The sequence below is a fragment of the Ovis canadensis genome, chromosome 2 (genome assembly GCF_042477335.2).
Source record: "Ovis canadensis isolate MfBH-ARS-UI-01 breed Bighorn chromosome 2, ARS-UI_OviCan_v2, whole genome shotgun sequence".
Taxonomy (NCBI): Eukaryota; Metazoa; Chordata; class Mammalia; order Artiodactyla; family Bovidae; genus Ovis; species Ovis canadensis.
The window spans coordinates 178,979,265-178,996,019 of record NC_091246.1 but is presented as its reverse complement, the minus strand read 5'-3'; the positions used below and the strand labels follow the sequence as shown (position 1 = coordinate 178,996,019).

The following is a 16,755-nucleotide window of genomic DNA, read 5'->3' as shown; positions in this document are numbered from 1 at the left end:
ATTTCTCAGGAGGCAGGTAAGTTGATCTGGTATTCGCATCTCTTTAAGAATGTTCAACAGTTTGTTTTGATCTACACAGTCAAAGGCTTTGACTGTAGTCAATAAAGCAGAAGTAGAATTTTCCTGAAACTCTCTTGCTTTTTCTGTGATCCAGCAGATGCTGGCAATTTGATTTCTGGTTCCTCTGCCTTTTCTAAATCCAGCTTGAAGTTCTCGGTTCACGTACTGTTGAAGCCTGGCTTAAAGAATTTTGAACATTACTTTACTAGCGTGTGAGATGAGTGCAATTGTGCGGTAGTTTGAGCATTCTTTGGCACTGCCTTTCTTTGGGATTGGAATGAAAACTGCCTTTTTCCAGTCCTGTGGCCACTGCTGAGTTGTCCAAATTTAGTGGCATATTGAGTGCAACACTTTCATAGCATCATCTTTCAGGATTTTAAAAGGTCAACTAGAGTTTCATCACCTCTGCTAGCTTTGTTTGCAGTGATGCTTCTTAAGGTCCACTCGACTTTGCATTCCAGGATGTCAGACTCTTGGTGAGTGATCACACCATTGGGGTTATCTGGATCATGAAAATCTTTTTTGTATAGTTCTTCTGTGTATTCTTGCCAACTCTTTTTAATATCTTCTGCTTCTGTTAGGTCCATACCATTTCTGTTGTTTATTGTGCCCATCTTTGCATGAAATGTTCCCTTCAGTTCAGTTCAGTTCAGTTGCTCAGTCGTGTCCGACTCTTTGCGACCCCATGAATCACAGCACGCCAGGCCTCCCTGTCTATCACCAACTCCCAGAGTTCACTCAGACTCACATCCATTGTGTCAGTGATGCCATCCAGCCATCTCATCCTCTGTCGTCCCCTTCTCCTCCTGCCCCCAATCCCTCCCAGCATCAGAGCCTTTTCCAATGTCAACTCTTTGCATGAGGTGGCCAAAGCACTGAAGCTTCAGCTTTAGCATCTTCTTTCTAAAGATATCCCAGGGCTGATCTTCAGAATGGACTGGTTGGATCTCCTTGCAGTCCAAGGGACTCTCAAGAATCTTCTCCAACAGCACAGTTCAAAAGCATCAATTCTTCGGCACTCAGCTTTCTTCACAGTCCAACTCTCACATCCATACATGACTACTGGAAAAACCATAGCCTTGGCTAGATGGACCTTAGTCGGCAAAGTAATATCTCTGCTTTTGAATATGCTATCTAGGTTGGTCTCTTGGTAACTCTAATTTTCTTGAAGAGATCTCCAGTCTTTCCCATTCTATTGTTTTCCTCTATTTCTTTGCATTGATCACTGAGGAAGTCTTTCTTATCTCTCCTTACTATTCCTTGAAACTCTGCATTCAGATGGGTATATCTTTCCTTTTCTCCTTGCCTTTAGCTTCTTTTCTTTTGATCTGTAGATGTATAAATAAAAGTTTCATCAATTTCCCGGCTGCTGCTTCTTTTCCTTTGCTAGATCAGGATGGAATCCTCAGAACCTTTTGTTCTTTTTTATTTTAGGTTTTAGAATGAGACAGCGCCATGTCCTCATGGAATCAACGGGGCCTGCTGGCCGTTGCCCTCACTTGGTGGAATCTGTTCCTTGTGAGGATCCTGTGTGTTATCAGTGGCTGGTGTCAGAAGGGATCTGTATCCCTGACCATGGCAAGTGTGGCCCTGGACATCGCATCCTGAAGGCTGTCTGCCAGAATGAGCAAGGTATGACTCAAAGAAACATGGAGATTGAGTAATATCTGCCAAGTAACACATCACCACTCTCAGATCATCTTCCACAAGGATACAGTCTTTCCAAGTCTTGAATATTCATGTTTGAGTTGATGACAGCGACATATTTCTGCAGAGAAAGCTGCTTTGACTTAATATAGAGCTGTGTGCTCTGTGGCAGAAGAGCACTGATTATACCTAAATGCAGTACAGAGAACTCAGAGAGGTCTCTGGAGTTCTTAGTTTATTAAGACATTGTCTGGAGAGCCTCCAACTCATTAATACAAAACAAGATTTATTTGTGTTTATTGATGTTATTATGTAACATGCTTTTTATATGTTATCATTTTTAACAAATAGCACCTTGTAAATTGCAGGGCTGAAGCCCCCTCCAAGTTAAAAGGAAAAAAAAAAGTACAAAACTGCATCTTTTCAGTTATATAGCATTAGATTAGAATCAGTTCTAGACATAATGCTAACAATTCTAAAGAACTGTGTTAAAATATAGGTTGTCAAGATTAACAAAACTATTAACAGTGGTATCTTTCCTTCATCACCAAACTTCTGGTACAGTGGTTTTGTACAATGAAGGGTGATTTAGCAAATACATAAGACACATGGAAATGAGAAAAGTGACATTTAAAACCTTTATCTTAGTGTTAAAAAAATATTCAGTCTCCTGGAAGAGTATTAAGTATGTCTATTAATCAGTCTTGTCATGAATGGTCATAATTTATAATACTCATGGTGTGTGGAGTGAAATGTTTTGACTTATGGAGTGAAGAGATCCACAGAATAGAAGGAGATTAGAAAGTGGATTCAGGATTCAGCAGTGTATTAATATTTCCTCTTTCCTGCCTTCTTCTTGCCTCTTTTCTCTCTCTCATTCCCTCCTTTTCTCCACCACTTCCTTCTTTCTGTCCTTCCTTCTCCTTTCCCCCTCATTCTCTCCCTCCACACATCCTTCCTTTTTTAAATCACTGCCATAATTATACAAATAAACATTTATCAACTGATATAATTGATTACCTCATGAAGCCAGGTAGTTGTTTAATTAAATAGAGAGCCACACCATATTGTACTAGCTATAGTCCTTTTTGACTAAATAGTTTAACAGTAGAGATTCTAATATTACCAAGCAGTTTTTGAATTGTGGTGACATACATGTGAATTATTAACAGCAGCACCTAAGATCAATTTTTGAATTCAAAAAGAGTAGGATAGGTGTTTAAAACCTGAGCTCTAGAGTCAAGTTGGAATTTCCAGTCTGCTACTGTTCTGGTAGATGGTCTCAGAAAACTTATTTAACTGTGGAGACATCTTTTCCTTCACCTGGAAAGCAGAGATAATAAAAACCTACTTCTCACTCTCAGACTAAATGAAAGTGTTAAGTGAAGTGCCTGGCGCATAGCTGTTCAAAATAAGCTGTGAGCTTATTTCATTTGTAATACACACTTATTGTTTTCTGTCCTAGGGGATTTGTGCAAACAGCATTCTTTTATACTAGTAAAATGGAAATAATAATGAAGATTAGAATTACTGTACTAGTTCACCTTCCCAGACTCTAGCTGTGGAAACAAAATCATTTGTTTGATTGGGACCCAGTGACAGATGACTGTCCAGCTTTGTCATAGCAGGTTTTGAAGATTTTACACAGCTGTCATACAATGTCGGACACAACTGAGTGACTTCCCTTTCACTTTTCACTTTCATGCATTGGAGAAGAAAATGGCAACCCACTCCAGTGTTCTTGCCTGGAGAATCCCAGAAACGGGGGAGCCTGGTGGGCTGCTGTCTATGGGGTCGCACCGAGTTGGACACGACTGAAGTGACTTAGCAACAGCATACAATGTCCACAGGGCTGGGGACTCCTTTCACAATGTATACTGCCCCTTCTTCAGTATTGCACAGTGTGAGATTCTGATTTATAATTAGAAGTATCTATCTGGTCTCTGACCCTATTCTAGCACATGGCTTTTAAAATCATTGGCATTTCCTGAGCAGTATGAGCAATGGGAGAAGCTTTTGTTATAATATTTGGCCAGTGGTCCTCAGTTCCTGAAATCACGTCCGTAAAGTTGAAATTCGTATCTAGTTATTCACATCAAGACCCTTTCTACCACTACTGGATTTATATTACTGAGGTGACTTTCAAAAAGTACCTAAAGGCGAGGTTGGGGAGGGACTGGAAGCTGACTGAAACACTAATGGCTAATGAGCTAATCAATCATGCCTGTGTAATGAAATGTCCATAAAAATCCAAAGGACGTGGTTCAGAGAGCTCCCAGATTGATAAATACATAGAAATTTGGGAAGAGTAGCAAAAGGAGGCTCTTTGCCCTTTCCCATGCCTTGCCCTCTGCATCTTATCCACCTCATTGTTCCTGAGTTTTATCCTGTTATAATAAAATGGTTATCTAGTAAGCAAATGGTTTTTCTGAGTTCTGTGAGCTACTCTAACAAATTAATCAAACCATAGGAAGGGGTCGTGGGAACTTCTGATTTTAGTTAGTTTGGTGAGAAGCACAGGTAACCTGGACTTGAGATTGATGTCTCAAGTGAAGGGCAGTCTTGAGGGAGTGAGCCCTTTACCTGTGGACTCTGATGCTACCTGCAGATAGGCAGTATCAGAAATAAGTTGAATGGAAAGCAGCTGGACTGGACAATTTGCTTGATGTGGTGTGGGGAAACCACCCCTTCCTGCACATACACAGACATGTACACCTTGGAGTTGAGGGCAGAACATTTTTGGCAGAGCTATCAACTTTACCATTTTACAGCAGGTCTGGAGTTCTATTGCTTATTCCTGTGAAATAACTCATTTTTCAGCATGAGCTTACATTCATAGTTTCTATGGGAGAAGTAGGAATTACTACTTGTTCAGATCAGTTTCATGAAGTCTTTGTAGTTTTTAAGTACCTGGATGGCCCCTTCATCATTTATGGGGCATCAATCACAGTCATGGTTACAAAAATACACTGGCCTCCACGTGGCTGAAGTAGTCTTTGATCCAGTGAGGAACTGAAAATGTGATCTGGTTGCACTTTTTGAAGTTCATCACCTATGAGATTCTAGATGATTGATGACCCAAATTTGCCAGAGAAGTGCTCATGTTTGACTCTCCACGTATTGTTATAAGGCCTTCCCTGGTTACTCAGATGGTAAACAATCTGCCTGCAATGCGGGATATCCGGGTTTGATCCCTGGGTCGGGAAGATGACGTGAAGAAGGAAATGACTACCCACTCTACTATTCTTGCCTGGAAAATTCCATGGGCAGAGGAGCCTGGTGGGCTACAGTCCATGGGGTCACAAAGAGTTGGACATGACTGAGTGATGAACACACATGTATTGTCATAGCCTTTACATAGTTACAGAAGTTGACAGGACTCTTGGCATTCATTTAAAGGCTTAGAGAGAAAAAAGAGTTGAGATCTATTCAATGAATCTCTTGTGATTTTTTTTTTCTTTTAACAACTGAGACTTTTCATTACTCTGAGTCTATTGTTTCATAGGCTTTTATTTCAGAATTTATTCATAGGTAAATGGATGAGACCAAAGAAAATAATTTTTTATTAAAAATTAAACTCAAATCTAATTAGACTTGAGACTTGCTTTAATTTGCAAGGTTACTTACTTTGTTCTTTATTTTAAGACTTGTCCATATTGACTCACTCCAGGTATCCCTTGTACCAAAAGGATTTGGTATCCTTGCGGAAGTGGACAACCCATTCAGATTGTGGAGCCAAGAGATTTTCTCATAGCTGTGATCAGGATTCTGTGAGACTCTTGACAGTGTCTTGTTCAGCATAACTCCTCTCACTAGAAAAACATGTTTCTCTTTCCCTCAGAAGTTCATTCCTACCATTAGTTTGAAGGCATAAAAATATCTATGCTACACTGAAACTATGAAGTAGCTAAAACTTATGAGTTTAAAAACGAGATCTACTTTGGATTACTTAAGAGTCAAATAGTCATATATGATTTTCTACAGGTATCTCTGTAGGTATCTAGTACTTTGACCCTTTCTGTATTTTTATTTATCACTGATGCTCTTCAGTGAGTCTCACTAAAGTTTCTATTTCTCACCCAGCCTGTGATGGTAACAGATAATGTTAGTCAGTAGTGTTTATTTTGAGTAATAAAATGATTTCATAGATTATATGAGTGAGTATTCTGATATGAAATCTGATTTCTAGTACTTTGGTAAATTAGCTTTGATTTCTCTCTACATCTAATAATTATTATGAATCAAAAGAAGTCTACTGAGTATAGAGAACACGTAAGTTTTTCTTATCTCATTAACAGGTATGTTTCCTACATCTCAAAGAGGGCATTTAAGTTTCCATGGAAATTTTTAATTGTTTGGTCTAGTTCTTTACAAAATGCCATTGGTAATTTGATAGGGATTGCATTGAACCTATAGATTGCCCTGGGTAGTATGGTCATTTTAATAGTATTGATCCTTACAATCCTATAGATTATCATGCTAAGTGAAATAAGAGAAAGGCAAATATCATATGATATCATTTATATATGAAATCTTTAAAAAATGATGCATGAACTTATTAACAAACATAAATAGACTCACAGACATAGAAAACAAATTTATGTTACCAAACGGGAAAAGAATGGAAGGGATAAATTAGGAGTTTGGGATTAACAGATACACATGACTACATATAAAATAGGTAAATGACAAAGTCCTACTAGATAGCACATTCATTTTATGTAACTGAATCATTTTGCTGTAAACCACAAACTAGCATAACATTGTAAATGGTTTATACTTCAATAAAAAAGGAGGGAGCATTTGAAAGTAAATGAAGCGTGATGCAAACTGTAAACTGATGTATATCTTCCTTACATTATTAATTCACTGTTTTCACCTTTATTTCTTTGACATGTAACTGGTTTATTGTTGCTAGGTTTCTCTTGCAATTGAGGAAGATTTAACATCAGGGGACATCTTCCCAGAGCAGGTTGGGAAAATGCCCATAATGCCAGGGCAGTGGACAGCATTCCAGGGAAGTGGCAGTGACTGGCAGGTGACCACTATTTACCACTGTTCATTTCTCCATGCAGAGAAGGCAATGGCAACGCACTCCAGCACTCTTGCCTGGAAAATCCCATGGACGGAGGAGCCTGGTAGGCTGCAGTCCGTGGGGTTGCTAGGAGTCGGACACGACTGAGCAACTTCACTTTCACTTTTCACTTTTATGCATTGGAGAAGGAAATGGCAACCCACTCCAGTGTTCTTGCCTGGAGAATCCCAGGGATGAGGGAGCCTAGTGGGCTGCCCTCTATGGAGTCACATAGAGTTGGACACGACTGAAGCGACTTAGCAGCAGCAGCAGCATGTCTCCATGATGCAAAATGAGCAAAGGACACGGCAGTGTCATTGGATAAATACCAGACTTTCCCCTGGAACGATCAGATTCTGAGTACTCAGCACATATTTTGCTCTATAATTTGCTAAATAGGCTGTTTTTTTAAAAAAGTATCTGTATATTTCAGGAAACATCTTTATTCAGGCATAATGCAGTGTACACTCTGTACTTATAGAAAGCAAATATCCATGCTGGAGAAGACCGCAATACATCAGGAAGACAAGGTTCACACGCTGACAGGTACATGGAGTTGAGTTCTCTGGTACCTCTGTACCGCTCCCTTGAATACAAGGCTTCTTGTTTTAACAGTTCCACTAACCTTCCCCATGCAAATATTTTTCTTAAGTGGTATATATGTTTGCACAGAAAGCATGAGGAATGATTTCCCATCATTACAGGGACTTGGCTTTTCTTTTCAGAGGCATATTTCTGTGAGTTCCTGCCTTGCATCATTAACCTTGAACAAGCCAAAAATGTGATCTTTAATCTTAGCTAAAATGGCATGTGTTTGCAATCCTTAACACTGTAGTACCTTTCCTAGGATGACTTTAATTGGTGGAAAGCATACTAGAATAATCATTTACTTGAGTTGGTTAAAATGTTTAGACATGTTTATACATCTGTGATTGGAATTGGAAGTTTTATTTTATTTATTTTTATCTTTAAATCTCAAGAAATATTCTTGGGCTGACCTGTGAGAATAAGGTCAAACTTGATTCATATGGGAATTGGTTAATCAGAATATTTTGTGATTCACCAGAATTCTAAATAGAACCCCCTTTGTATTTTCAACTTATTATTTTTTAAAAAACCTTTGATCATGTTGTACCGTATTTGGTCAATAAGCACTGCTTTACTTTTCTGCATATCTTTTTTTCTTTTTTAAACAAAACTGTCTATTTCAACATAATATTTATTTTCTTATATTTTAGGAAGAAAAGGAATAGATTGTTCATCAGATATTTCTTTGCCATAAAAGTATATTTGTGCAATCAATCAACCTATTTAAGAGACATCGTAAAATGAGAGCCATTATAGAGAATACAGTACCTCTAAATTAAATATCAAATACAAATCTTCTACAAATTTTGAATAATGCCAGCATGGTTCACATAAACATATGGTTTATTAAGATGTGCATTTTGGAAAGAATAATAGTAATTGGAATTCTGTTTTAAACAAAGTAATTATCAATTCTCCTATTCTTTTAATTTTTCATTTATTTCTATTTTAATTTAAAACAACAACAACAACAACAACTTATCTTTTGTGCAAGGTTTGGGAATCTTAGAACTATGTTACCAGGTGTTCAGAGGAATTCGAAAGAGAAGAGAATAAACAAGGACATGCATTTTATATTAGCAGTGTAAATTTAGAGTAATGACTTTTTGGAGCAGTCAGACTTAGCAAGTACTCTTCTTTCCTGGCCAGATCCTCTTAGCCATACCATGTCTGTGCATGCCAGCCAGAAATTCAACTGACACCACCTGCATCTCTTTGCCTAAGGAATTTCTCCAGTCACTGGAGCCTTCGTTGCTCACATATGCAGTCAGAAGTGCCAGGGAATTAACAATTCCAGGGAGCAGCCTTCAACCAGTGATTGAGAGGTAGTATATAAATGCCTGTGGGATCTTAGCTCCTTGCTGCTGCTGCTGCTAAGCTGCTGCTGCTGCTAGGTCACGTCAGTCGTGTCCAACTCTGTGCGACCCCATAGATGGCAGCGCACCAGGTTCCCCCGTCCCTGGGATTCTCCAGGCAAAAATACTGGAGTGGATTGCCATTTCCTTCTCCAGTGCATGAAAATGAAAAGTGAAAGTGAAGTCATTCAGTCGTGTCTGACTCTTTGTGACCCCATGGACTATAGCCTACCAGGCTCTTCTGTCCAAGGGATTTCCCAGGCAAGCCTACTGGAGTGGGTTGCCATTGCCTTCTCCCTTAGCTCCCTGACTAGGGATCAAACTTGCACTCCCTTCATTGGAAGGTAAAGTCCTAACCACTGGACTGCCAGTGAGGTCTCCATGAAGATGTTTAAAAATCACTTTCTAAGGAAGAAGTGATATAGTTTCTCATGTGATTTCATTCATTATTTTGAGCACCTCTTACTGTTTATCAGTTGTTGGGTAATATCTGAAGGGCTTCAATGTACTGCTTGTGTACTTCCTTTGAAAATGTAAAACAAAACAAAAAACAACTAAACATCAGTGAATCCTATTTCTTTCCCAGTTAGATAGTACTGGTAACTTATACCATCCTCCTGAGTCTTGTTTTCCGACAATCAAGTCAGTTTATGCCTCTCAGGGGAGGACTAGGTTATTCATATTTTCATTTTGTAGTAATGAAAGGGTATTCCAGAGGGTATTGGAATGTTTTTGAGGAAGAACAAGAAAAACAGACTCTTCTGAATATTAGCACACTTATTTGTGTAGAAAAATTGAGTCTGAAGTGAAAGGGGGACATGTTGCTTTGTCTCCTTTCTTCTAGATCATTGATTCTAAAACTGATCATATATAACATGGATATTATATATCCATCACTTAGATGGATTATAAAAATGCAAGATTCTGACACCACCTCCCCCCACTTCAGATGCTGATGGTGCTGGTCCAAGGACCGTACTTTGAGAAACACTGTTCTGGAAAGAAGGGGACCTATGGGCAGCCTCATCACATTAGTACATAGCAGAGGTAGGCTGAAATAGTGAAAGACATGTCCTATATTTCATCATAATCAGCAGTGATATTGATTCTAATCTGTTTTTTTCTTCTTTCCTGCTGGGAAACTTTTTCTTGAAATCTGTGAAATATATTACTGTCATTCCAGAAGGAAGCAGTGAGTAAATGTTCTTTTATTTCTTTATTGTTACCTAGATGGATTACTGAAAGATTGAATAGTGGAAAGCAATAGTGTACTCTTGCAGAAACTGAAGACATATAATATATGAGATGAGTTATTTAGGTTTAGAGGAGAGAATTTTCATTTCCCGCAAGCTATCTTTCTCAGACCACCAACTGGTAACAGTTTGGTGTCAGTGTCCTTACCGATGGAAGTGTGGTGATGACAAATACATTGTATTAAATTTTGAAATGAATCTGGCATTGCAGTTGAAAGTGCCAGTAAGATCAGGCTGCTATTCACACTACAGGAATCAGACTGCAGAGGAGATTAAATTTGAGAGTTCCTGTAGCCAAGTTCATCATTCCCTTTCATTTAGATGTCTTGCAGTGAAATTAAAGGTGAAACTTTAATAATGTTTGGCAATGAAGGGGATCCAAAAGAGAAAAATAAAGATTTCATTCGAATCAGAGTTTTCCCATCCATACTTGAGGGGAAGGTGGTGAGTAGATGTAAACTGGCGAATCAATTTAAATGCTAAGGAGAGAGGAACTGCAGTGCAGTTTTAAATATATTTATTGTATGTTGTCTGTTGATAAACAGGTATTGTATTTGAAATTATTTCCTCTTTCCACTTTGCTACCTACCCAGACTTTACAGGACAGCTTTTGTCTCTTTTCTCTTGTATTGAGATGCTTAAAGAAATGACTGTTTTCACATCACTATTCAGCGTTATTCTGCAATCAGACTAAATATAGTCTGATTTCTCCAGATTTATAATATTTAGAATAGCTTAGAGTAAACTGCTTTCTCAGTGTGCCTACATCACTTATAGAAAGAATGCTTCCGTTTCCTATCTCTTCTGAAATTCTCACTAGGCAATCAACTTTCTGTTCCCATTCTTTATGATTCAGAAAGCAAACTAAATCAAAAGTTATACTGGTGCTTCAAAATGTAGCTCATATGATTAAGTGGTCATCTTAGCCTTTCAGTGGGAATTACTGTGAGATCATCACCATTCCCATGACTTTTGACTTTCTGAATGCACTCTGAATTTTCCCTATTCTATTATGCATTCCAATAGTATTACTAACGGGGTTTCTTACAACATTAGTTACAAAGATGTAATTTTGCTTTCATTTAAAATGCATTTTAAAGTTGTATATGGCTGTTTCATTTGGTCTTTGGGTAGATAGTCCTGACATACCATCTCTCTGTTTTTTTTTTTTTTTCCCTCTTTGTAAACATAGGATAAGTAAAGAACATGGGTTAAAACATGATGCTAGGATGATGGAGTCATTTCCACTGATAAGATAACCAATATGACTCAGTTAGGAAATGCAGTAAGAGGCTACCTGTGCTGCACCCACTTGTGTGTTTTTAAGAAAATATAATGAAATAAATCTACCCTGGAAAGGCTAATCTATCCCACACAAAACTAATTCGAAGAGCATTTTTCTTAGACTTATATGTAAGAACATTTGTCTTTCTAAATTAACTGATGATTCAAAATTGAAAGTTATTGGTGTCTTACTGTTTATGCTGCATAGTTCATCCCATGCACTGAATTGTGTGCTCTGCCCGAAGAATTGTATATTTTCATTTTCTTTGGAGAGCTATCTAAGAAGTAGAAACAAAAAAATTTAGAGAAATTGTATATTTGATAGCAAAGAAACATAAAGTAAAAATGTTTTGAAAGTTAATTTAGTGACATGTTAAGACCATGATACTTCTCTTACTCTGTAGGTAGATTTCAATCAACCACAGGTATTTCAGAAATCCATAGCTCACTGTAAGTGCTATCTCTACCTGTTACCTCTATGGTAATTTGCCTCCACAATCGTGATCATGTTATCCCCTGGTCTGGAGATGCTCATCCTCCTCTTCTTTCTTTGGCCAAATTCTTACTCATCCTTTAAAAACTTGGATTGATGTCCCACAGAAAACCATCTCTCTACTCTCACTTCACATCTTTCAACTGGTTTGGAATCTCAAGTGAATATTACAGTTGCCACCTATCACCAATTCTGTGTCACAGTCAACAATGATCATTCCATTTCCTTTATAGATGATTAGTTCAGAAATGTGTCAGGTTAAATATGTTTGAACCAATGAGATGAGGGAAGAGGGAAGTGAGTAAGGCAAGGAATTTAAATTGCTGTCGTAACCCATTGTGTAATTTGGCTTCGAGATGAAGGCACTGCTGCTTACAGTAGGCAGAGATGTGAAGACCCTGAGTCCTGGAAAACACCACTGAGCCACCGACTCAACATTTTGAGCCCTGGCTGTATTGTTAGTCAATAGATTTCCTTCTTATTAAGCCAGTTTTTATCAGCTATTGCAGAAATCATCCTACTTGATAGGGTGACTATCTTCTGTGTTCTTGTAACACTTTGTGACTCAGTTATCCATGTCTTTGCTACATTATATTGGAATCATCTACTCACTTAATCCTTTTTTCGCATTTGGTTCTTAACTTCTCAAGGGCAGAGAACTTGACTTATTCCTTGTGCTGTTCTTGGGGTGATGCTAGAGTGTCAGGCATATTAGAATGTACTCAAAGAGTTATTTCAATTGATTTTCACAGCAGTCCAATTGGGAATTATAATTATTATTTCTATTTTATTGATGAGAGTGTTTTAGCCCAGAGATATTGATAGCCCACTGTCACTCAGCCAGTAAGTTTTAATACCAGAATTTTGAAATCCAAACCTGGGACTCCTAATTAGTAGTTGTTCTGACTTTATCACTGTCAGCAAATACATATTGCGTGTACCAACACTGAGGTTACTGTGTCTCAGACCAAAGCAATAACTTTTATTGGTTAAGATGTTATTATTTGTTAAGTGAGACTTGGGCTGAGATTCATTCTTAATGCAGCACTAAAGGCAGCCACTGCCAGCTGATTGGTATAGGTCCAAGAAATGAAACCCATTTCTATATGCACACTAAGCATTTTGACTCTTTCTCCTGGTGTGAGCTAATAGCAAGAGAGAGATCCCTGGATACAATGAAAACATGAAGGCCACACATGCTGCCTGTTTCCGTCTGGCACAAACTGTCTTTGATATGTAGGATTTAGTTATCTGTTCTTGGCAACTTTACTTCTAATCTTGATTGTATTCAGACAGCTAAGCAGCACAGAACTTATTAAACATACTAGATTGAGAGTGCAAAGAGAATGAGATTCTCTGAAAAAGGAGATATGTGAAACCATAAAGGAGAAAGTAGAGAAGACAACTCACTGGGGACAGCCAGCTTTTCTCAGCGTCACAGTAGAAGAGTTACAGAGAGAATCAACAACAGAACTGCTAATAGCACTGCATCATGAAGTTTTGGGGAGTTTCAGTTCAGTTCAGTTAATTTCAGTCATTCAGTCGTGTCTGACTCTTTGCGACCCCCTTGAATCACAGCATGCCAGGCCTCCCTGTCCATCACCAACTCCCGGAGTCCACCAAAACCCATGTCCATTGAGTCGGTGATGCCATCCAACCAGCTCATCATCTGTTGTCCCCTTCACCTCCTGCCCCCAATGCCTCCCAGGATCAGGGTCTTTTCCAATGAGTCAACTCGTTGCATGAGGGGGCCAAAGTATTGGAGTTTCAGCCTCAGCATCAGTCCTTCCAATGAACACCCAGGACTGGTCTCCTTTAGGATGGGTTGGTTGTATCTCCCTGCAGTCCAAGGGACTCTCAAAAGTGTTCTCCAACACCACAGTTCAAAAGCATCAATTTTTCAGCACTTAGCCTCCTTCACAGTCCAACTCTCACATCCATACATGACCACTGGAAAAACCATAGCCTTGACTAGACGGACCTTTGTTGGCAAAGTAATTCTGCTTTTTTTCAAAAAATATAAATTTATTTATTATCATTGGAGGCTAATTACTTTATAATATTGTATTGGTTTTGCCATACATCAACATGAATCCACCATGGGTGTACACATGTTCCCCATCCTGAAGCCCCCTCCCACCTTCCTCCCCATCCCTCTGGGTCATCCCAGTGCACCAGCCCTGAGCATCCTGTATCATGCATCGAACCTGGACTGGTGATTCATTCCACATATGGTATTATACATGTTTCAATGCCATTCTCCCAAATCATCCCACCCTCGCCCTCTCCCACAGAGTCCAAAAGACTGTTCTATACATCTGTGTCTCTTTTGCTGTCTCACATGCAGGGTTATTGTTACCATCTTTCTATACTCCATATATATGTGTTAATATACTGTATTGGTGTTTTTCTTTCTGGCTTACTTCACTCTGTATAATAAGCTTCAGTTTCATCCGCCTCTTTAGAACTGATTCAAATGTATTCTTTTTAATTGGTGAATAATACTCCATTGTGTATATGTACATCTCTGCTTTTGAATATCCTATCTAGGTTGGTCATAACTTTCCTTTCAAGGAGTAAGCGTCTTTTAATTTCATGGCTGCAATTACCATCTGCAGTGATTTTGGAGCCCACAAAATTAAAGTCTGACACTGTTTCCCGATCTATTTCCCATGGAGTTTAGTGAAAAGCAAATAATTTCTTTACACAAAATGGTTCTTCCCTTTACACCAGCATTCTTAGACCATTGGACTTCCCTGATGGCCCACCTGGTAAAGAATCTGCCTGCAATGCAGGAGATCTGGGGTTCTATCCCTGGGTTGAGAATATCCCCTGGAGAAGGGGATGGCTACCCACTCCAGTATTCTGGCCTGGAGAATTCCATGGATTATATAGTCCATGGGGTCACAAAGACTCGGACATGACTGAGTGACTTTTACTCACTTAGACCATTGCTTAGACTTAGACCATTACTATAGTTTAATCCACATCTGACACAATAACAAGTTGATATGACTCTTTTAAGAAGGCTTCCTATTACTTTTACTTCAGGAATGTTGGAAATTATGCTCATTACAAAGAAGAAAAGTAGCCTAGCACTAAAAACAAAGAGAAAATAAAGTTGTAATAATGTTTTAATAGGCATGGTAAGTATACATGAAATCATTACAACATTTTTCTCAACACCTATCAATCATTGTTTTACTTACCCATGTTAATTTAATTTTATTCTTTTTTGATTGGAATATAGTTTCTTTACAATGTTGTGTTAGTTTCTACTGTACAGCAAAGTGAGTTAGCTGCATGTATACATACAGCCCCTCTTCCTTGGATTTCCTTTCCGCTTAGGTCACCACAGAGCACTGAGTAGTGTTCCTTGTGTTATACAGTAGTTTCTCATTAGTTATCTATTTTATACACTGTAGTGTTAGTGTATATGTGTCAATCCCAATCTTCCAATCCATCCCACACCCCTTACATTTATTTAAATATACTTTAATAGTAATTCTTTGAGGACATAATTTCCTTATGACACTGTTCCAGAAAACAAATGGGTAGAAATTAAAAGATGACAAAATTTGGCTTAATGTCTGAATATGTATCCCACAGGTATCTGGCAATGTTGATTAGAAAGACAAGCTCATTTTCACTTAAGGCATTTACACTGAGGCTGGAAGCCTCCTCTCAGGGTTGCTACAGTGAGAATCTCCACACTATTCTGCCAGAGAGGGTTATTATGAGAATTTTCCATTACCATTTTGGACAGGACAATTCTGCATTGTTCTTAATTTTCCTACACTTAAAGATAATTAGCATATCCATTTCTCCCCTTGAAACACCACTTGTCTTTTCTAACCATTGTGTCAGCCCAAATCAAGCCTCATATATTTTCAGATACCCTCAGGAGAATTTCTCCTGATAGAAAAATCAAGGATAAGGAAATGCCCAGTTCTTTCCAAAGTTACCAAGAAACAGTTCAGTTCAGTTTAGTTCAGTTCAGTTCAGTTGCTCAGTCGTGTCCGACTCTTTGCGACTCCATGAATCGCAGCACACCAGGCCTCCCTGTGTCCATCACCAACTCCTGGAGTTCACTCAGACTCACGTCCATCGAGTCAGTGATGCCGTCCAGCCATCTCATCCTCTGTCGTCCCCTTCTCCTCCTGCCCCCAATCCCTCCCAGCATCAGAGTCTTTTCCAATGTCAACTCTTTGCATGAGGTGGCCAAAGAACTGGAGCTTCAGCTTTAGCATCTTCTTTCTAAAGAAATCCCAGGGCTGATTTTCAGAATGGACTGGTTGGATCTCCTTGCAATCCAAGGGACTCTCAAGAGTCTTCTCCAACACCACAGTTCAAAAGCATCAATTCTTTGGTGCTCAGCTTTCTTCCCAGTCCAACTCGCATCCATATATGACCACTGGAAAAACCATAGCCTTGACTAGATGAACCTTTCTTGGCAAAGTAATATCTCTGCTTTTGAATATGCTATCTAGGTTGGTCATAACTTTTCTTCCAAGGAGTACACGTCTTTTAATTTCATGGCTGCAGTCATCATCTGCAGTGATTTTGGAGCCCCCCAAAATAAGTCTGACACTGTTTCCACTGTTTCCCCATCTATTTCCCATGAAGTGATGGGACAAAATGCCATGATCTTCATTTTCTGAATGTTGAGCTTTAAGCCAACTTTTTCACTCTTCACTTTCACTTTCATCAAGAGGCTTTTTAGTTCCTCTTCACTTTCTGCCATAAGGGTGGTGTTATCTCCATATCTGAGGTTATTGATATTTCTCCTGGCAATCTTGATTCCAGCTTGTGCTTCTTCCAGCCTGGCGTTTCTCATGATGTACTCTGCATATAAGTTAAATAAGCAGGTAACACTATACAGCCTTGACGTACTCCTTTTCCTCTTTGCAACCAGTCTGTTGTTCCATGTCCAGTTCTTACTGTTGCTTCCTGGCCTGCATATAGGTTTCTCAAGAGGCAGGTCAGGTGGTCTGGTATTCC

General features: G+C 38.8%; 1 protein-coding gene across 1 annotated transcript in view; it reads left to right on the top strand.

The window, feature by feature from the left end:
• The window catches only part of THSD7B (thrombospondin type 1 domain containing 7B), a 1,055,806-nt gene that overhangs the window by 458,812 nt on the left and 580,239 nt on the right, over positions 1-16,755 (top strand). Inside the window, exon 7 of the mRNA XM_069574436.1 lies at positions 1,495-1,692. Within this exon, the coding sequence (XP_069430537.1) occupies positions 1,495-1,692 (198 nt within the window). The remainder of the gene's footprint in view (positions 1-1,494; positions 1,693-16,755) is intronic.